General features: G+C 33.6%; 1 protein-coding gene across 2 annotated transcripts in view; it reads right to left on the reverse strand.

The window, feature by feature from the left end:
* Positions 1-22,839, reverse strand: part of LOC130897797 (zinc finger protein 408-like) — a 115,373-nt gene that overhangs the window by 63,684 nt on the left and 28,850 nt on the right. For both annotated transcript variants that reach the window (XM_057806701.1, XM_057806702.1), the window contains 2 exons: positions 10,349-10,803; positions 4,584-4,673 (listed from right to left, as the gene is read on the reverse strand). In XM_057806701.1, coding sequence (XP_057662684.1) covers positions 4,584-4,673; positions 10,349-10,803 — 545 coding nt within the window. The remainder of the gene's footprint in view (positions 1-4,583; positions 4,674-10,348; positions 10,804-22,839) is intronic.

Below are 22,839 nucleotides of genomic sequence, written 5' to 3' on the forward strand. Positions count from 1 at the left end.
CAGTCATTCGGGAACATCGGTCGACAGTTTCTTGTACAGTAAATTTCGTGTAATCGTATTTTATGCAATTGTGTACATTTAAAATAGTAAGTTTTTCATTCACAGATAGTGGAGAATTATCGAAACATCTTTTCGTTGGTGTAAATGTCGCCATTTTATAAACAAACAAATATACTTATAAAGGTCTAAAAATTTTGGGTAAGGCACCATTGCCCTTACGGCGCATGGTTCAGCTGAATCTGAAATAGGGTTGGAATTAGACAGAGGCCCTAAACGGTACCTGTTAAACGCAAAACGTAATTGTATAATCTACTACCTAATTAATCCCTACACAATATTTCAAGACCTATGGCCGACACCGAAATTGAGCCGAACTGGACGGAATTCTCCATTTTATTGCTCTATACCTTTCTGAAATAGACTATAGTATAGAATTTAATCATTGAAATGGGGAAAAAAGATACAGAGATTATTTTCTCTGTTTCGGTATTAGATCAACGTTATTTTCGCACGCATTTTTGGTCATTTGCTGTAGTGGGTTGGTGCCCCTAAATAACGGTTTCATTTTGTCAGCTGACTGGACGACTTGTCACGTGTGAGGGTGGTGTGAGGTTAGTTCAATTTTAACAAATTAATTACAATAAATTATGAGTTTTTAGGCAAAGTAAATGTAGTCATCAAATATAGAAAAAACATAAAAATCTACAGTAAAGAAGTTTTTTGGAAAGATCTAACCTTAAAATCAATGGATGGTTTAATATATTGAAATTATTATGTGTCACTCGTAACGTAATCCTCTAATAAAAATTAGATAGTATTTGATGCAAGGACATTCTTCATAATTTTTGGTATCTTCTTTGGTAATGTAAAAAATTGTTGCAGTGAGGCAAACTGAACAAAATGAAGAATCATTGGATTTTTAGTGAAATTTAATAGCATAATGAATCATTTGTAACATAAATAATTAAATTAATTTTTTTTATTCAATGTGCAGTTATTATAAATTTCCTTCCTTAGTTGAAGTACCAGGTATGTTTTATTGAGAATTCGAAACAACATTATTATTTTCCTCAGTACAATTAATTGGAAACTCCAACACTTGCAATTGATACAGAACATGAAGGTTTTGGTAACTTTGCCCCCACTTTTTCTTAAAGGCATTATCGAATCTAAATACCCCTCTGTGACACTACCTCCAATATGTTTGAGGGTAATTAAATATCCGCCATTATTGGCCAGGTGTGATTAAAATGTCTTTCGAAAGCAGTGTTCTGAAAAATTTTCTCGATCTAGTAATTATAATCATTTTTTATAATAATTAATGGCATGTGTAAAACGCCCTTGTCAGTAATTCACAAAGAATCGTTTGTGGATAGTATGACTTGGTCTTAAGTAGGCATATTTTTTAATAAGTTCAATCCAATGGCCACTGTTATTGCAAACAATATTGGATGATTTGTTTTTGTATTTGGTAAGGTTACAAGTACTGATTCAAGTTTATATTCAATATTATTTATTGAAAGATTGATTAATTAATCTCTAACCTAGTGATCGGTTAACCGATCACTAGGGCAACTTTAACAGCCAAAAATCAACAACAGATGCTTCCATAATAATTTTTTTTAATATCAACATATTCCAATACAATCAATTTTTTTTTGGTCGATATCCCGTTGAACATCTATTCAAAAGTTATTGCTATTTCAGAAATTTGGAGATATTAATATTTTGGCGAATATTTAATGTTGAAATAAACATGGAACAAGTCTTTCACATTGTTGAGCATTTATTACTTTTTCTTAAGGGCATCAAAAAAAGCAGTTAACATATTTTTTGATAGTTGCCCCTTTATCTTAACACCAAGCCATACATTTTTCATATTCTTCTTCATACTTCATAACAAATAGTAAGTTACTTATGTCGGTGAGGCCACGTCCCGCAATTCTGGTGGAGTTCTTCACCCGACATTTTTCTAATGCAAGCAAACTTTTGAATTCAAAGTTACGGTGTAATTTCCCTAATATATATTTTTAACAATTTTTCTATAAATAAATTATGTGAATACAAGCCGAAGCAGAGATAATAGTAAAAAACACTCTTAACAGATGGCCATTCCAGCATATTTTCCTTCGGCTACTTGCGCTATGCGCTTGTGTACGAATTTGGAACTCTTGCTGGGATGAAAAGTCTTCTGAGATGGTAATCGAGAGCTATAATCTCCATATTGATGGTTGACGATTTTTCTTTAAAATTCAACTGTTAACTGTTCTAAACAAATAGATATTTTTGAAAGTTGACTAATTCGAGTAGAGAGGGCGGCTGGTGCATAGGCGCTGCAGTGCTGCTGAGAAATAAAGAGTAAAAAGACGAAATCACATAATTTATTTAATAATCATCTAAATTGATGCACTGTTTTGTATTCCTTTTTCAATAAATTGCAGTCGCCTCTAATGCCCTGATAACTCAGTGAAGTCCACGATTTGAATAAGTCATCTACGCGGTCTTTCCATGATGACTAAGTTATAGTCCCGGCAGTCTAAAATAGTGGAGTGTTTACCTTAAGAAGTTCGCTGCATTCAGGACAGCGCATCGCTTGAAAGTTGGGTTAATGCGAAATAAATACAACTTTCGGGTCTGTTTTGTTCTTTAGGACGATTTTAATTGAATAAAAAAATACTGTAATAGAGTGTGTGTGATTTTGTTCGGCGTGGAAGTTATTTTTAACTTAATCAATACCAAGAGAGTTCATTCATTTGAGAGAACATTAACAAAAAATAGTATTACCAAATATTATTATACAAATTTTTGTGAAAAAGGCAAAACTACATAAGTAAACTTATTCAAGATATTTATACGAAATTAGGTGTCAGCGATGTAGAGCACTAAAGTTTGAAAATCAACGAATATTATGGCTCTACGATATTCTGTTTATTAGGTAATTATGCAGAGGCATAAAAAATGTATAAGAATCGACAACCGTAGCATATTTCTTAAATTCATAATTTTTCAGACTGAATTAACCCCTTTATCAAAACATTTCTAGAAAACCAAAGGGGGGAGCCTCAAAATATAAACATGGTATACGACTTTTCGTGATGAAGCACCATCTCGAGCCACCGTGATTTGCTGGTTTTTCGAATTAAATTGTGTTCACACTTCCTTACAGCATCAATTTCGTGAAGGTCGTCCAAAATCGGCAGCAGTGCCAGAAAACATCAATGCTATACTTGAACTGATATTGCAAATCGTCATGTGGCATACCGTGAGATTGAGGCATATTTGGGCATTAGTTTCACTCGTATTTGTTCAATATAGCATGAACATTTGGCTGTCAAAAGATTTGTTCGAGTTGGATACCGCATAATTTGACAATCGCTCAAAAAAAGCTCGTGTCGATTAGTGTGAAACGATACTGAAAAAATTCAATCGATACTTCAAAAGATGTCTATAAGATCGTGACAGGCGATGAATCATGGATATAAACCCGAAACTGAGTAACAATCGACTGTATGGATCTTTCAAGTCGAAACAAATCCAACGAAAGTTTTCAAATGGACGCCTATTTTTTCGGAATAACTGGATATTTCGTCAACGTTCCATTAGAACAGTCAATTCTGGATGGTACACCAGCATTTGTTTGCCAGAAGTGTTCGAAAAAATCGGGGTAACCAATCGCAGACGTCAAATCATTCTCCTTTACGACAATGCGAGCTCTCATACATCAGTTTCTGAAGAGTCAAACATTAAATTGATCATTATCCGCCGTACAGTCCTCAATTGCACCCAATGGTTTCTTCTTATTCCCGCAGATTAAAAATCAATTGATAACAATGTTTTCCTACATCTGTAGAAGCGGTTGATGTGTTTGACATGTTTGTGAGGTACCTCAATCGGAATGGAAACAATTGGTTCGAACACATGCAAAACTGTATCGATCTAAATTGAGAATATTTTGGAAAACAATAAAGTCGCATCCAAGTTTTGTTTTCATTTTTCTATCCCGACACTTAAGTAGTAACTCTCTTATCCTCAATTAATAAGAATAAGCAAGACTAATTTTAATAATCTACTCATTGTTTCTTGATTACGTATATAATTAGGAAATTGGATTTTTTTAATGTATATTTCTTTATGTTAAATCCAACTTCACTCGTTATTTTTAGAGTGTATAAATTTTAATAATATGTCTAACAGCAACTAATTTAGACGGTCTCACAAATTCAGAAACTGTAGATGTCCTACACTTATGTAAATGATGGATGTATCATTGAGTTTTACAGTTGATTAATGATTCATCACTCTCACGTAAGAAGTTCTAGAGCATCAACCAAATCTACTGTGAACAATATTTTAAGGCGATATTTGAACGGATGAATGGATTAGACTTCAACTACTAAATGTTATAAGCAAGTTAAAAACATTGAGAATGTAAAACTTGCTGTATCTTTTCAAAAACATTTTTTTTTATTTCACTTTTTCTTCCTCGTGTTGATATCTTATTTTGATTAAATTCATATCAATGTTTGTGTTTGAAACTTACCTTTTTCTTGATAAAATTTCAAGTAGATAAAAAAACAACTCACCGAATCTTGAAGATTCCGTGAAAACTCTGAAGGACTTATGGGAGGTTTTTTATCTTCTCCTCCTCCCCAATCGACTTCTTTTTTAAGACTCTGTAATTGAACAACAAAATAAATTGATTGCACATAGTGTAATTCAGTTGATTTAATAAACATGCAGAAATATCTTCCAGTCAAGATACCCCTTCAAGGTATATAAATTTATTATATCTAAGGACACTCTAATTTATTAATACAACAGAAATAAAAATTAATAAAAACTATACATTTTAATAAACCTTATATAAATCTGTTTACCAAATCATCAGGTTTAAAGCGTTTTTCGAAAATGTGAAAAAAGCCTATTTCAAATATTTTGGTACTTTAATTGGAGACAGTGGGCCCCCACGCGTGCTGTGTTAGTTGTAGCGTGTCATTGGTGCAGTGAATGAATGGGAAGAAAAAAAAACATGCCTTTTGCAATTCCAATGGTATGGCGGGAACCTATTAACCATTTTGACGACTGCTATTTTTGTCTAACAAAGACTGAAGTTATTCTAAAAAAGGAAAATATTGTTTTTGGAAGATACTGGAGACAACGTATCATCAGGAAGCTCCAAAGAACAATGCACCGACCCTATTTTTACTCCAAGTACCAGTTCCGGGGAGCCACATTTGATTGTTCAAAGTGAGTTAAATGATTTAACACGTGATTTGGGGTTATCCAAGCAACAATCTGAACTTCTTGCTCCCTTTCTTAAGGAATGGAACTTGTTACCCAAAGAGACAAAAATTATGACCTTCAGAAAAAGAAATTCTACATTTTCTGCATTCTACAGTATGGGAAATTCGTTGTGTGCGTGTACGGATATTGATGGTCTAATGACTAAATACAGTTCAAAAGCAGTGTTATTACACAATGGAAATTTAAAACCGTCTATTCCAGTTGCTCATTCTGTGAAGATGAAAGAAACTTGCTAGCTTTTAGACAAAATTAACTACAACAAGTATAAGTGGTAGATATGTGGGGACCTGAAGGTGATTGGAATTTTAATGGAACTTCAGGGAGGGTTTACGAAACATTGCTGTAGATCAACACTATGTAAAAAAAATTGGCAAGCAAGAAGTGAGTTTCAACTGGGATCTCAAAATGTTAAGTTTATACCCCTTGTAGATCCCAAAAATGTCTTTCTGTCCCTCCTTCACATTAAACTTGGATTGATGAAAAGCTTTGTAAAGGCTATGGACTCAAATACCTTAGAGAAGTCTTTTCCCAGTCGAGTGATGCCAAATTAAAGGAAGGTACTTTGATTGGGCCACAAATAAGAAAATTGCTGCACGATGACAATTTTGCAAAAAAGCTCACCAGACAGGAACTTAGAGCGTGGAAGGCATTTGTTAGTGTAGTGAGGGGATTTTTGGACAACAATATGGATCCAAACTACCAACAGTTAGTTGATGAATGAATGAAAGGTTCCTCCAAGATATTAGAATAATGGAAATTCGGTATCAAGGACGATGGGAATCGGCTATGATGGGTGATTACTGTTGGTTTTTAAATAGAGAAAGTGCAACCCCTCATAAAAGGAAAAAGAAGAACTAATTAATATTTAAAATGATTTTTGTTAAAGTTTTTGTTTTTAATAGATGTAAGGCATGTTTATTAGATGTCAACTATAAATATTGTCAATATGTACGATTTAAAAAACGTGAAATTATTTTTCTAATAATTATTAAACTTTTTACTAAAGAGTATAGTTCTAAAAATGTAATAAAAAACCAATTATTTTTTTCACATTTTCGTATTTTATCACAATATGCTATTCATTCTTGTATTACTAAAAAAATTTTTTGTCGGCTAGTGTAATAGAGATAATACAAACTTGTTTTATGACACGAAATCCCTTGTAAAGCTTGCGTATTTAGTTGATATTTTTCAAAGTCTTAGTACTTCAAATAAATCAATGCAAGGGCCTCAAATTCATGCTTTTACGCAGAAAGACAAAATTACTGCATTCTTGCTGATGAAATAGATTGCTCGCTGGAAGATTGGAAATATAGAATGGGTTCCAGTATACTTCTTTGAGGAACCCCAACTTTGATCGAATACAATCTTGTGAATTCATCTTGATGTTTTATCAAAAAATGTCTCTCTGTTAAATAGGATTTTAGGATGGGTACTACTGAATGTGGAACTATTATTTATATTTATATATAAGGCCTTCATGCCAGACTCTATCAAACGCTTGGCTAACGTCCAGGAAAGCTGCTGAGAGATAGGATTTACTTTCCAGAGCTGAAGATATCTTTTTCATTACCCTATGTACTTTTTCAATAGTGCTACAGGTAGATCTAAAACAGAACTGCTGGTCTGGAATAAGATTTCTGCTTTCTAGAATTGGAGTCAGTCATCTCAAAAGAAGTTTTTCGAATACTTTTGAAAGAACTGGTACAAGCTGATTGGGCGATATGATTCTAATTCTTCAGTTTTTTTTTCCGAGTTTGGGTATTAAAATAATTTGAGAAACTTTCCACTGGCAAGGGAAATGGCCTACACAATGCGTTATATAATAGTTGTAATAGTTTGAAACCTGTAACTGACAATTCTTATAATACTTTGTCTGTTATGAGATCATACCCAGGGGCTTTTTTTGGTTTATGTGCTCCATCATTGTATTTTTGACTTCTGAAAGTCTAACCCATTGGACAGGAAGATCCAACAGGGAGTCTAAATAGTTATGTATGACATGGTAGTATGTATTGGGATCCTCGTCTACTTTAACCAAGTGGTCGACAAAAGTAGCTTTTTCTCTGTTGTTCCTGGCCCATTTTCCTTGTAGATCTTGTAGGGAGAATAGTACTGTTGTGATTGTTTTAACTTTTAACTTTGTTGGTTTCCAAAGGGACTAATCGGTGTTTTCAGTGGAGGAAACTGAACCTAGATATTCTTGAATACCTTTGTTTTTAATATCTCCTAACAGCCTTGACAGATCCTTGGTACTTTATTTAACTTAGTTTTATCCCTTGTACTTCTCGAGGTCTGCCATCTTTTACGTAGTTATCTTTTTTCGACTATTTTTTCTTCAATTACGATAGGAGTATTATTTACATTTTTTGTATTTTCTTTAGGTGGAGCTGCTGCCCAGGCTGCTTTTTGTATGGTTATTGTAATTTGACTTACAGTTAGCTCTATCTCATAGGGGGTTTTTAGTGAGATTTTTAGACTGATTTTTTTATTTAAGTTATCTCTAGAATTTTCCCAATTTGTTTCAAATCGCAAAAGAATATAGAAATTTCTCACATTCTATCTACAAAAATGATTTACAACCTAAATCTACAAAGACAGGTTTTTTAATTCTATTTCTCCAATGGGAATCTACAACGAAGAAGTTTTATTCAATAATGAGAGTACACAAATTATTTTCCAGAAAAACTCATTCCAATGTTAAGTTTATTGCAAAATTTTCTCCTTTCTTTCTTCCTAAAAATTGAGTTGCGCGTACTTTTGTATTATCTAATGTAGCAAACTTTTCTTTTGGAAAACCTTGAATTTTTGATAAGCAATATAAATTTTTATTTGTATTAAGACTAAACAATGAATGCCATAGATGGAGGTTATCTTCTTGTGGTCATAGCATTAGCAGTAATGTGAATTTGTTGGATTAGGAGATTACGTATCGTTTATGGATCAAACACGATGGAAGCTAGATTGTTTTTTATCAAAAAATATCAGCAATGTGAGTATGTGGAGGTAGAAAATTATCTTTCGTGTATCGACTACTATGGAAGCGAGATTATTCTTCAGCAGAAAGTTTGTGTCTCGTCACATTAGTTTATATTTGTCATAGATTGAGTTGATCTCTTTTTATGTTGTCCATTGCATTATTATGTTGTCCATTGCATTAGTAGCAATATTTATTCCTGGAAGTAGGACATTATCGTTTATGGATAGATTACGATGGAATATAGATTAGTTTTCAGTAGAAAAATTCTGTTTTTGACAAGCCACATTAGTCTCTGTTCATTTTGAACTTTAAAATGGATGTCAGAGATAGAGTTCATCTACTCTTTTTGTTATTCATTGCATCTGCATTCATATGAGTTTGTGGGATCACGAGATTATCAGTTGTGTACCGATTACTATAGAAACTTGATAATTCTTTAGCAGAAACTTTATGTTTCGACAAGCCACATAAGTTTGTTTTCTTGAAAATTGTGTTTATGACAACACATTAGTCTCTGTTTATTTTGACCTTCAAAATGAATGTCATAGATAGAGTTCATCTACTCTTTTTGTCATTTGTCTAGCGATTACGATAAGAGCTTGATAACTCTCCAGCAGAAATCTATCGTCTTAACAGGCCATATTCGTATATCTTTATTCTGAAACTCTACAACGAATGTCATAGTTAGCTCATGTTTTGATTCATTGCCGCAAAAATTCGAGTTTTTGAGAGTTATCGTTTGAGTAAAGATTTAGATGGATGCTAGATTAATATTCAGCAGAAACCTGGTGTATGGACAAGCTACATTTTTTTTGTTTGTACTGAGACTTCATAATGACTTCATAATGGATATCATAGAATCATAGAGAGGGTTTAATCTTCGTGTTTTAATTGATTGTATAATTAATATGAATTTCTGATGATCTAATGAGGCCATACAATGTTATAAAAGAGGCTATATCTTCTTTTTGGCGACTCATTGCATCATTGTACCATTTTTAGATAGATTAGGATGGAAACATTAGGAAACAAACATGATGATCTAATGTTTCGGAAGAAAACTGATGTTTTTGTTAAGAATAGTAATTTCGATCGAATACAGGAAGGTAATAAATCAATTCAACTGTATCCATAGCCTCAGAAAATAGTTTGAAGGTATTTTTATTAATGGAGAAATATTTCAAAAATATTCAATTTTCAGCAGCCGAATAAACTTTTAGCACAATTAAATTTGTTCACGAAAATTACAATTTATTGTAAAGGTAAATTTATAAACTTTTAACGTTTGTATCTGCGCTGACACGCTCGTTCGCGTTCAACATAAGTTGAACATATTACGCAGTGTGATTTATAAACCAAACGCTCTCGCTTCCGTTCGAGATCGCGCTGGGAGATGACAAATTTTTATTTTCAGCGTTTGCATTCCAGCGCATAGCTAATGAAAACATGAATCCAGGTCATATTACCACGATTGTACAGCAGCAATAACCAAATTAAACTATTCTGTGTATTTTTCTGTTTTCCTATTTTATTAATCAGGACCGAAAAGGTATTGGTATGTCCGGGAAGTTTGTGTTGAAAAGTATACAATGGGGGACAGATCAGCAGACATCTCTTGTTTAGATATGTTGTGTCTTACTTCATACTACAGTTTCTCAAATATTGGTACTGTCATCTTAGTATACTCGAAAATTGATCGGAGTTCCAGGATATTATTTTTTTATAATATTGTACCCCTTTGTTTTCTACCCCCATTTATAGGACGCACTGTGAATCGTCGATGTTGTTTCCATTTCAATTTTATCAAAGCATAGAGACACAAAATTCCAGTACCTGTGCTAATACTAGTTTTTATTGCTCACCAAATAACATTTTAAAGAAAAAGTATAAAAACTTGAAATAAATGAAACAGAGACGAGATTTCTCTTTTACCAAGCAAATAAAATGTCTAAATACGAAAAATATTTTGTGAAAATCTGGACGTAACACTAAGCTATACATAAAATTGATTCTAAGCCTAACAAATTATTAAAGTTCACGTTTTTTGATAGAATTTATACTTACCAGAGGCACTTGTTGGACTGGAGGCAAATTCGAAGGGCCTGGGAGGGGTTCACAATTAATAGACGGCGATAATCTATTGCACAAAGGGCCTGGTAAACTAATAGAGGAACATGTAGCTACTAAATTATTACTATTATGAATGCTCATATCATTAGCACCAAAATCATTAGAAATTGGTTGAGAATTGCTTTCCCCTAATGGAGATAATTTTTCTTCTTTTTCGACTTCGCGATCTCTGTCTCTGTTATCCTTTTCCCGTTCTCTATCACGTTCCCTGTCCCTCTCAGAAGGTGATCTACATATTCGAAGGTTTTGTACTGAAGATTGTGAATTCTGAGAATCTTCCAATTCGTCTGGAGTAATAGGTCGCGACTGTTGTGATCGCTTGGTGGTGAGTTCTTTGGGTTCAGTTTGTTCAGGAAGAGGTTTATATTCACGTGTCATTTCGGCAAGCCCTGAAAGAAAAACAACACTTGGTACTTGATATTGTGGAAAGTGTATAGTATAAAATTAGTTTAAAAAGTATCCTAAGATCTTGTAAAAGAGCCTTGCTTCAAAGCCAACGACACAGTATTCTCCATTATTAATTAAGTGAGGTTGGTTTACAAGCAAAAATTATATTCCTTTGTTTAATATCTATGTTTTGTAAAGTTTAAGTGATAAACAAGTCCATATTTTCGAAAATGTTCAAGATCCATGTAGAAAATGAAGCTCTAAGAGGAAGACTGGTCGAGCTGCTCTTAGTTGAGACCCCAAAAACCTAATAGATAAGTTTCGCGCGCGCATGTTATGAAGTTTTTCAGATGAGTTTTCCGGCACTTTAGATCACTTCTTACGAGGGTTTTCCGGCATGCAAAACTTCTTGCACTATTACACCCTTCTTATTTGAGGTTTACACCCCACATTACAAAGTTACAAAGTTTCACGCGCGCCCGTTATGAGGTTTTTGAGCCAATTTATTCGTTCGGGACTTTCATTTCCGACCTGTGCTGATATTAAGAAGTGGCGTTTGGTGATGTACTAAGTTGGGGCCGCCAGTTTACAAGCTTTTCTTTGTAACCAGTTCTGGGACTATATAGACGAAAAAAGTACTGTAGACTAAAATCAGTATTTTTTCAACGTTTAACGTTCTCAAAAGAAATAAATAGAGATTGGATAATATACACTACTATATATTTTACAAGAATATCTAGTTTTTATCATATTAGATCTCAATTGATATTGATTTTATATTATAGAAATCGCACAATATATGTGAAATATCTTTCAAAAATGGGGACACAAGTCTGATCTTTAATTTTCTCAAATTACATCAATACTGATTACACGTATACATTCTATTTTATAACAGACTGTACAATTTCCCGACGTACTTTTGCAAGTTGTCATGGACTTGCAACTAGAAGTTTATCGAATGCGCCTAAGAACTTTCTAGTGTCTTTATTCTGGTTGATCGTCGGTTAGTTTATAACAAGTCGCTTAAACAGAACCACAAAACACGTATGTTGTTTTTTCTCATCTCAATTACAACAGTGTACAGCGTTTTTTAAATTTTTGTACGCAACCATAATATTTGAAATTTGATAAACTATTATGTCAATCCATCCCGTATGTCGATCGAAACCTCAGACAAAAAATGCATCCTTCTATCTTTGTAATTGACGATTACTGCTACCGTGCAGGAGAACTTTCCTTACTTCGGTGACTTGTTAAGTTAAGCTCTTTTAATTGTTGATCTTTTGTGATAGTAACAGTTTACTACTAACATGCGAGTATTTTTGCAACAAGATGAAACTGCAAATGTGTTTGCAAAGCAGTTGTTAGACATTGGAAATAAGGTCGCAGTGGACACCTCGACCGGATTCATCACATTACCCACAGATTTTTGTCTGATCACAGACTCAAAAGAGATATATCTCAACAATTTAATAATCATAATTGGCTGGGTGAACGAGCAATATTAACGACGAAAAATAAAGATGTCGAGGATCTCAATGCGACCATTCAGTATTCTTCCAGGATAGTTGGTTTCAACTCGACTTCAAATCAGTCGACACCATGATGACGTAGTAAACTATCCCACGGAGTTTTTAAATTCACTGGAATTGCCTGAATTACCTCCTCACAATTTACAGTTAAAAATAGGATCAATTGTCATCACGCTGCGTAACATTAATCCTCGACTGTGCAAGGGAACAAGACTGGCTGTGAAACAGGTGATGAATAACGTCATTGAGGCAACAATCATAAAGGGAAATTACAAAGGAGAGGATGTCTTGATTCCGCGTATACCGATGACTCCATCGAATTTACCATTCGATTTTAAACGTTTACAAGTTATGGTACGTCTGGCCTTTGCGATGACCATAAATAAATCGCAAGGCCAGTCGTTGGAAGTTTGCAGAATCAACTTGGAGTTCGCATGTTCGCGCATCGGAAAACCGTCATCTTTTTTTAATTACGCACTACAAAACAAAACAAAAATATAGTCTATCAGAAAGCTTTAAATTGATTAACAGACTGTATCATAACTGTTTATCTTTCTCAATATCAAATTGAAACCTAACAATAGCCAGTATCTCAGGAAAACTCTGTTTTGTAGGGAAGCAACATCATGTGTAATTAATCGAAAATAATAACAAAACTTCATTCATACCGAGCATTTTTTCATTTGTTTTAATGGAAAAAGGATTTTTTTTGTTTGTTTTAAATTTGTTTTATACAAAATTTTAGGTTTTATATTTATGAATTGAGGCCTGGTCAGCTAGTTTATTAATATAATATTAAGAAGTGTTATGGTTCTATAGTTTATTTTTATTGTTATACCGATTTTAAATGGACTCTTTTTGTTTGTTTCAAGTTTATTTTATACAAAAGTTTACGACTTTTATTTATCGATTGAGGCAGTACGAAGTCTGTCGGGTCAGCTAGTCAATTATAAAAGCATTCGGCTGTATTTTTTTTTAAAAAAACCGGTTTATCAATTTTTAGTTTACGGAAAACATCAACTCGAAATCAATTTATTTACTTTATGAGAAACCTCAAGCGAATATTATTATTTTTTATGTATTTGGATTCCTCCTCCAACTACCAGCATACCCTAACCTTCCTGATAACTACCACCACTCCTACCGCAGATCGGTGTTATCGATTTTCTACGGTTGTGTGTAATCTGGTGACCTTGCTCTCTTTGTTTATTCTGACTGTATTACTCGGATGATTTTCAATTCTCATCCAAATTTGGATGAAAGGAAGGTCAAGACTTCTAGGTGTAAAGTCTGAACCTTCCTGTATAATATAAGCTAAATAAAACACGAGCAATAACATACATATAAATTGACTCATCTAATTTGTAAAAACGGCATGGACGGAATTACTTGAATGTAGAAAAGAACGTGTTGAATGTTGTGTTCAATTAAAAAAAGTGTAATATTGCACCAATTTAACGACATAGTAGGAAATGTGCTTTATTCTCTCTTACCGATAACTAATCAATTTGCTACGCACAAATTGCTTTTTCATTGCACCGTTAGAGAGTTTAAAATAGAATTAGTTGTTAACAAAAAATATATAAATAGTTATGTTTGAGAAGGTTTATAGCGCAGGAAACGAGAGGAGTTGGGTAAAATACAAATGGAATAAATTCATTATTTCATTTGCTATACATGCTTTTAAGAAATATTAAAACGGGTCAAATTTAAATTATGAACATTCTTCGAATTCAAAATGTGATCCAAGCCTCCAATCTCCTTTTAATTGCAGGTACAACTCCCAATTTCTTGAATGGGAAGTATACGTTTGTAATAGATCTTTTGGAAGTTTTTTCATTCTAAATTAAAAAATGTTTGATGATCAATTTACTTTTCAGCGTAGAAAAAATGGCTCCAATATTGATTACTTGTTGCCAGTTCAACAAAATACATTAACATGTCATATTATATACCCCAGACACTAATTTTAAAATATCTGACGGTGCACCAGGGCCGGTATTCCTAACTTCTTTCACAAGCTAGCGACCACCAAAGGGCGTGATTTCATTGGCAGCGTACCCCTCCGCTCGCAAATTTGTAACACGAACCACTACTTACGGAAACATCGGTATATTAGCGTAGTTTGTCAAAATAGTTGCCAGTTCATTGTTAGGGGAAATTTTATGAATGCATCTATTATTTCCTGTTTATTCAATACCGGAATAATTTTGTGAATGCATTCAACAACATCGATATCGTTCCAAGCGAGGACTGAGAATACTGACCCAGACTAGACACTAGACGTTTCTCCAATGATACCATTTTTAAGTTGATACCAGAGCAGAGATAAGAATTATACCCATAAACAAATAACTCACAAAACACTAACTGTAGGTGCTAAAGGTATACCTACAAATACAGTAATAAATGAATTTACTTTTTGTTAAATTTAACACAACTTTTAATTATTAATATTCCATTGAACCATCTATATATTAATTAAATTTCTTATTTCTTAGACCTTTTATATATGTTTATTCTCCTGAATTTTCTTGATTTTAGGTCTTTTCTGTTAGGATGACATTTTTCAGTTTTCAAGTAAACTTTTCGTTAGTTTTTACAAAGAGTGTAGATAGGAATGAAATGCTCAATATGCCCCAATTATATGAACTTTTTCATAATTTTTAAATTGGCTTTGAAAATACCAATATTTCACTGTCTGTTGACATTTTTGTTAATATAAAGATAACAATAACTTCAGATCGGCTGTAAAGCCTTGAGACGCGAAATGATCTCAACCAAGGTCAACGCAAATATTTTAAAAACGTTAGACACTATTTGATATATTTCAAAGATGATGTTTACAACGGTTTATAAATATTTAGATAAACTTCATAAATATATTACGTGTCACAGGATGATTTCATTAGTAAAATGTCTCTTCATTAGTTGAAAGATGATCTAGAGCAGTGGTGTCAAACTCAATTTTGAAAGGGCCACATATTAAATTTTGAATTCGTAGGTGGGCCAGATTGAAAATAAAAAAGAATGGACTGAATTATTATAACATATATAAACATCCTTAGACTAGAGAAAACGAGTAATTAAGACATCCGTAGAGGAATCGATTGAAGTCTAAAAGCTCTAAAAAACTTGATTCTTTCTGTGACATATTGCGATGGCGGGCCTTATTGATACGGTCCAAGGGCCGGAAGCAGCCCGCGGGCTATATCTTTGACATGACTGATCTAGAGTATGATTTTGCGGAGACATTACATGGGACAATTATAGCAATGTTCCCAAGATTCCTATTTTTAAGACAAGGAGTTGTTTTTTGTGATTCAAAAAGATATAAAAATTCGAGGAAAAAGAGAGAAAGAAAAAATCACTTTTAATAAATATAACGCATCCTCAACACAGCACAAAAAACTTATTCAACCCTAGAAAACGGGACTTATTTCGGAACACGTCATTACGGGACTACCATAAATTTTACGACGGTAGTAAAACCCGCGTTTTACGAAAAATCTTTCCAGAAAAACTATTCATCAACGCTGCATTTTTGGAAATGTCTCCGCGGTGCTCTCCGCAGATAGGATATTCACATTTTCCACAAGAAGTTGTCATCCGCCTCTTTTGACTTGGGTATAGAAACACGTTTTGCGCTTCTTTTTCTGAGGGATTGTATTTCTTGAATCATTTTCAATATTCAAAATAAGCAGAGAAATTTCTTGACGGATATTTCGCCTTAAAGTTGGGGTCGATAAACTTCTCCTCATCCACAGCTCAGCAAGAGGACGACTCAAATCATACCACCTTTTAATTAATTGTAGTTCTAAACAATCGCAGGTTTTTCTGTTTCTTCTGAAATTTTACCTCCCTAATGCATTGTAGACAATAGCAGTACAACTTCGTGTTTTCTAGGCATGTTCAAAAGTAATACCTTCTCCTTATCATAACAGAACATTGATTTGCCAGCAGTTCTGGTGATATTTCACAAAATAGTCAGCAAGTGTCAAACCATTTGTACTAGTTTTTTTCCTAAATATGGACTTGCATCTACCATACAACATGTCGAGAAGTCGCACATCAAAACAATTCTTATACCATACTTTGCAGGTACATACGGAATGAACATCGTCCACGAAATCCCAGGAGTTGTTCGTCAGTGGTCAAGTAAGATGAAGGCGTATATGATGATCTGCAAGTTTCAATGAAAATTTTCATATCACGATTCATGGAGGCTCTGTAAAGGGAACCAGAAATTGTTGTATCAAACATATGCCTGGCAGATAGATGGTTGTCTTTCTTGGCAGCCGAGAGGATCAAAATTGCAAACCAAGGCTAGCAATGTTTCATCATGTGTGCCGAGTGATATCATATTAAGAATCGGTTTAGAAAAGGAATGTGAAAAATTATGTTCCAGTACCACATATTGCTTTCCTTTGCCTTTTGGCCCTGATACAAAATGGATAATGTTTATTGAAACAGTTCTCCTAATTCTAATGGGCTGCTTAAAAATCCATTTGTGACCATTCTTTTCTTACAAAACTACAGTGTTTGCTTGAACCAGAAGTTGATCTTTTTTACATGTTTCGAGTTGTAGCTGACGTACCTGATCATCGGAGCCGTCCATATTGTCTCCCGAAGTAGTAATTTCTTGTCCATTGATCTCTTCTCATCGAGAGACGATTCATCAGTTGAATCATCTGATTCTTTAATGATTCAATTTCAAGATTATCTTCTTCCAGTCACTTCTACTATCCTCATTCTCTGTTCCTATATCATTGTTTTCTCCCTCCATAATTTTTCGTATTTCTTCTTCTAGTTCGGCCTGAAATAATGACCGTTTTGAAGCCATTCTGCTGAATCGACATATCTTCAGAGCACCATAAGTTAAAATAATAAATAATTACATGTCCCCTAAATATTAGCAAAACCGCTGTTCGCAATATGAAACCACAAAAGCTCGCGTTAAAGCTAACCAACGTAAATACTGGACTATCGCAAAATTAACAAAAATCTGCGATTCAATTGACAATATTGCGGTGTTTCGGACACTGGAGTCTAGCTACCAACTAAATAGGAAAGTACTGACAAAAATATCACGATAACTATTAAACATCGTAAATTTTACGAATGTCCCGTTATCGAAGGTTAATGAAAGTACAAACTCTTAAAACATCTACTCTATCCATCAGAATTAGTTCCTGATTTCTGGCTGTCACATCTCAAAAAAAACCATAAATGATGTAGATTATTGAATAATAACACCATGAAATTGTGTTGTTCTCATCGAATTAAAAAACGCAAATGTACAACAATGTTGTAATATTTAGTATTTTTGTTTGTTTATTGAAATTCAGTGTTTTGTTCCATGTATCTATACTTGTAACTGTTTTTCTGTGTTATGGGACTGTTATCTGCAACAGCGGATTCTCAGGCTCCCAATATTTTCATATGTATAAGTTTTTTACATTCTTTTCTTCATTTTGCTTCGTTGTTTATGAGATAATTCGAAATCTAACCTAACATTTGATTTTAATTTTGAGGTGCTCGAACATCTCAAATCCTTTTCAAACTAAAAACACTTAAATTTTGTAATTTTTGTTCCTAATTTTGTCACAACAATTAGGAGCAAATAAAACAAACATTAGAATTTACACGTTAATTAATATTTTTTGTACAGATAGCTATGTAGGTAACGTACTTGTGGAACCTCAACACCCAGTGTATCGATACTTTTTTCAAAAGAATTTTATTAAATATATTAATGTTGATCATATAAACGAAATACAAACAATTAAAAGAGTTGAATTTCTTTTTTAACTACCAATTCGTAGAAAGCCAAACTTTGGAATATAAGTCAAACGACTATTTCTACTACGTACACAGTTTTGTTGATCTTGGATTGAAATAGTTGAAAAATTGGAGTTTGTCTGTTTTCTGAACTATTTGCCAAGTACTTTTTGATATTATAAAATTGATATTGATCAAATTAAGGGCGACAAACAGACTTTCCTATCAATTTTTTTTCATGTTAAAAGCAAGCACAAGATATTAAACCCTATTACACTCAAGTAGTTGGAGTTGTTCCAGCGCGTGGAGATGCCTGTGTATAGCAGCCTGGATCTTTGCTGCCTGGGTCAACTCATCAACATATTGCTTCTACCCTACTTTATGTTTTCAAGATCGGTATTGATGATAGTTATCTGTTGCTGCCTACGGATTGGGATGTAAGCCAAGTTTATTGAGGTGGTTGATTTGAACGACGACACCAGTGTACTATCGGTTTGCATTTTTGTCGAATAATGTATAAGAGGAAGAGAGTAGATGATGATGCATCCCTGGGTAACAACAGTATTGACTTCAAACCTTTCTGAGGTGTGTCTATCTAATAAAGCCATATTTGACACTCAATATATATCCTTTGATTAGGATTAATTCAACTCAGAGACCTTAGGGATAGAAACCTCTTAATTCAGTTAATTTACTGTTGACTACGAAGAAAATATTTCACAATGAACAATAAGAGCATACAAAGCAGCTGCCTGACTATCTAAAATGTTGTCAGTTTTTGCGGTTCATCCTAATACTCTCGTGTCATTATTAAATTTTTTAGTTTAGGTTTGGTTCTAGTGAACAACAATTAAAACGGATTTTTTTTTTTCAAAAAGTCTGACTAATTATGTCGAAACGCAAAAGTGAAGTAGCTAAGTTAGCTATCGTGTACATAAACACTCAGTATATAGTTTAGAATAGGTGATATCAGTGAAGGTTAGTAAATATTGATAAAAATTTGTGCAATTGTAATAATACAGATTGATAATCAATACATTTTTCAACAATCTTAATGACGAATTCATTTAACTGACATACTGGTTCACTCGCTCAAAGCGATACCCAATTTGGATTTCGCGAAGGAACAAGAGAGAAGCACTAGCCAACTTATTAATTCTCTTCCAGAAATGTCGACACGTCAGGAAAAATGTCTATGTCTATGACATAGACTACTAGAAGGCTTCGATCGAGTTAATCATACCGTCCTTCTGACATGACTACAGAAAAGAGGGTTAGACAAACAAGACATCGAGTTTATTAGAAATCTTTATTGGAACCAAGAAGCAACGGTTAGATATGGACAAACAACATCAGAACCGGTGTGTATAGAAAAGGGGGTACGACAAGGTTGTGTTTTGTCGCCAATACTGTTTAATATGTACCTACTCTTCGCACATATTTAAAGGAGGAATAGGCGATGACGTGGATGGAATAAAAATCAACGGCAGGACATTTTTAGAGCTCTTCAACGCCTAAGCAAAGTTGTAGAAGTGGGAGATCAGCTAGGCATGAAAATTAATGAACAAAAACACAAGTAATGGCTATAACAAGACATCCAATCCCACAACTGAGCATAAACATCTATGACACTGCAATAGAGAAAGTTGAGAAATTTAAATATCTTGGCAGCTGCATAACGACAAATGTAGACCCTGAGGTCGAAGTGAAATCACGTTTAGAATAAGCTAGAGCTATATTCTTAAAGGTGAAAAGCCTATTATGTCACGCAACCTTGAACTTACACTTAAGATACCGTTTTGTAAAGTCGTAAGGACACTCAGTTCTCTTGTATGGAGCAGAAACATGGACATTAAAAGTGGATACGATGAACAAACTCGAGACTTTAGAGATCTGGATCTTCCGTAAACTACTAAAAATATCATGGACTCAATATGTACCTAATGATGAAGTGCTTAGACGTATGGGAAAGGAAAGAGAGTTACTTACAACAATAAAGAGAAGAAAGGCCGCTTATCTGTGCCACATATACCGTAACAACAAGTATGATATACTAAAATTAATAATGGAAGGAAAAATCGAAGGAAAACGTAGACCCGGTCGCAGACAACATTCATGGTTAAAAAACAAACGCGATTGGACCGGTATTAACACATCATCTTTAATTCGCACCACTCAGGACCGAAATAAGTATGCCGAAATTGTCGCCAGCCTTCATTAAATGAAGAAAAAGACATATGGAAGGAAATAATGTTTAAAAATTCAATTTCATATAATTTTTTATTAATTTATCCATAAATATTATGCAGATTTTATCTCCTCCTAATAACCTAAAAGGTCACATTCTGGTCTCCGACTAAGCTCATCATGTTAATGTGTGTTGTCAGGGTTCGTTGCAAGATTTTGCTGTGTTTAATATGTACAGAAATTTTGTATGTTTTCAAGTTCCAAATGGGGCGCCACTCAGTTTTTTAACCTAAACTGAGAAAAGTATAGAAATAGGTTGAGGTATCTTTAGGAATAAAGCTACTTGTTGAAAATAAAATACAATGATTTATATTTGAAATTATAAAAAAACAGGTTAAAAGAAGTTACCCGCAAAACTCATGAGTTTTGGTTTACAGGAAATGATGAAATAAATTTTACAAAAAAACTAATAAGAGTTGATTTGACCTTTAACAACACATGAGACTCCCTACTTACCAGGAGAATACAAACAGGACCACATCCGTGGAATTCGGTCAGGAACCAAAGAAGTTCATTCAGTCAATCGTCCCGGACTAGGTAGTTCCACGAGTCAAAGTTTGACGTTAAATCCCAATTGAGGTCGTCTAAGTTTCCAACCCCAATAATGATCCTATATCCAAAACTAGGTCCCTTCCTTTTTAACGAAGGGAACTTATATCTACTTCTTTTTGGATGTCAATTAACAAATTAATATTCCAGAATTTTTGAAATCGGCGGAAGGCTCCTTTATGCCGGCCAAATCCCGCTTTTCAAAAATCTCTGGAGAAATTCCTCTCCAATCGTCAAATTCTCAGTCGGAAATATCACGACTTCCGCAAATATAAAATTTGGAGCCAAATTTAAAAATTTATAATCAAATCCATAATGAAAAATCCCACATTGGTTGACAGTTAAAAGGAAAATTTGCGCCAGACTTCTTGAGCAAAATCGGGTCACACGTCATGACGACAATCTAGCCAGGTGCAACAATAGCTCAATTTCAAAAACACCAGCTAACACATCACTCCTCAAAACAACCTTTTAACGGACTGAACAACCAAAAATCAATATCCAGAGAATTTACAAAATACTGCACGAATAACTTAATTCGTGAGCAGTTAACTAGATGTTGCTCGAACCTTCTAAGGGGAAGCAACTTTTACAAGCACATAATTCTGCAACCAGTTATACCACATCTGGAAAATTTGGTATGATGCTTGTCTCCTTTAGACCAAGACTCAACCTCAAAAGAAAATAAACCAAACATTCAATTTGTTTATATAAAAATAGTTCAACAAAAGGACAAATTAAACTGTGCTAAATTACTTAAATTCCAGGAACCCATTATGTCACCAACAAGTATATACAAAACTACAGAAGAGGTATGAAATATAATATATAAATATTTCTACTCAGAGATAATATGACAAAATGTCTTATAAAGAAAATTATTTAAAAAAAGAAGTTGGTAGGTTTATATCGTATAATGTTTATAACAACAAAAGTAACGCAAGCTGTGAGCAGTAAAAGCGTTACAACGTAGTCCTCTTCTGAGATATTTCCTATTTTCTGTACTTGCTAAAAATTGCTGAAATCAAATTTTTTGCGGTATAATGCTCAACTATATGAACAAATATGAAAAATGTAGAAATCACTAAATTATAAGATGTAAGAAAATATAAACAGAAGAAACATCATTATTTTAATAGGAAACAACTGACTTCTTGGTTCATTCATCGTTAATTCTCTAAACTTAATACTCTAAACTTTTTATTAGTCGCCTATACGTCACGAATAAACTCCGATTTTTCTTCTATATATCCCCAATCAACACCACAAAATTTGGATACATTTACTGCAGACAAAAGTACATGAAATTGTTCAATCATTTTTTTTTGAGAAATCCGATTTTCTCAATATATAGATTTTTACGGACTATATGAGAGCTATTTATCCTAAATATTTCTAGAAGTACTTGAATTAAGGATAAATAATTGCTCCGCAACAATATTTCTCATTAATCTACTCTACAATTGCACCATTCGCGAAAAATACTTAATTTTTGAACAGATATATCTCCGAACGTATTGGAACTCAAATGTTAGAATATCTTGTTTATGAGTGTAGGATTTTATTTGTAGGATGCACATTTTTGAGAAATACAAGCCGAAAACTGTCAAAATTACGAAACTTAAGCGCTGTCCCAGATATCTTCACACAAATTTTTGAAAGATGAAAACTTGTCACACAATACCTTCTAACAACATATCAAAAATTCCAAACTTGTCGATTTCTTCCGACCTACTATACATATGGTAATCGGACTATAAGGTATAAGCATGAAGAAAGATGGATGATATTTTATATTATTCGAAAGAGAAAACACTACCACTACACCAACACTCACAATTACACTGTATGATGCGCGTTTCGATAACCGAGTTATCGTCTTCAGAAACGGAAGGTGAACTGTTTACTCGAAACGCGCGTCAGACA

This window comes from Diorhabda carinulata, chromosome 9, assembly GCF_026250575.1.
Source record: "Diorhabda carinulata isolate Delta chromosome 9, icDioCari1.1, whole genome shotgun sequence".
Taxonomy (NCBI): Eukaryota; Metazoa; Arthropoda; class Insecta; order Coleoptera; family Chrysomelidae; genus Diorhabda; species Diorhabda carinulata.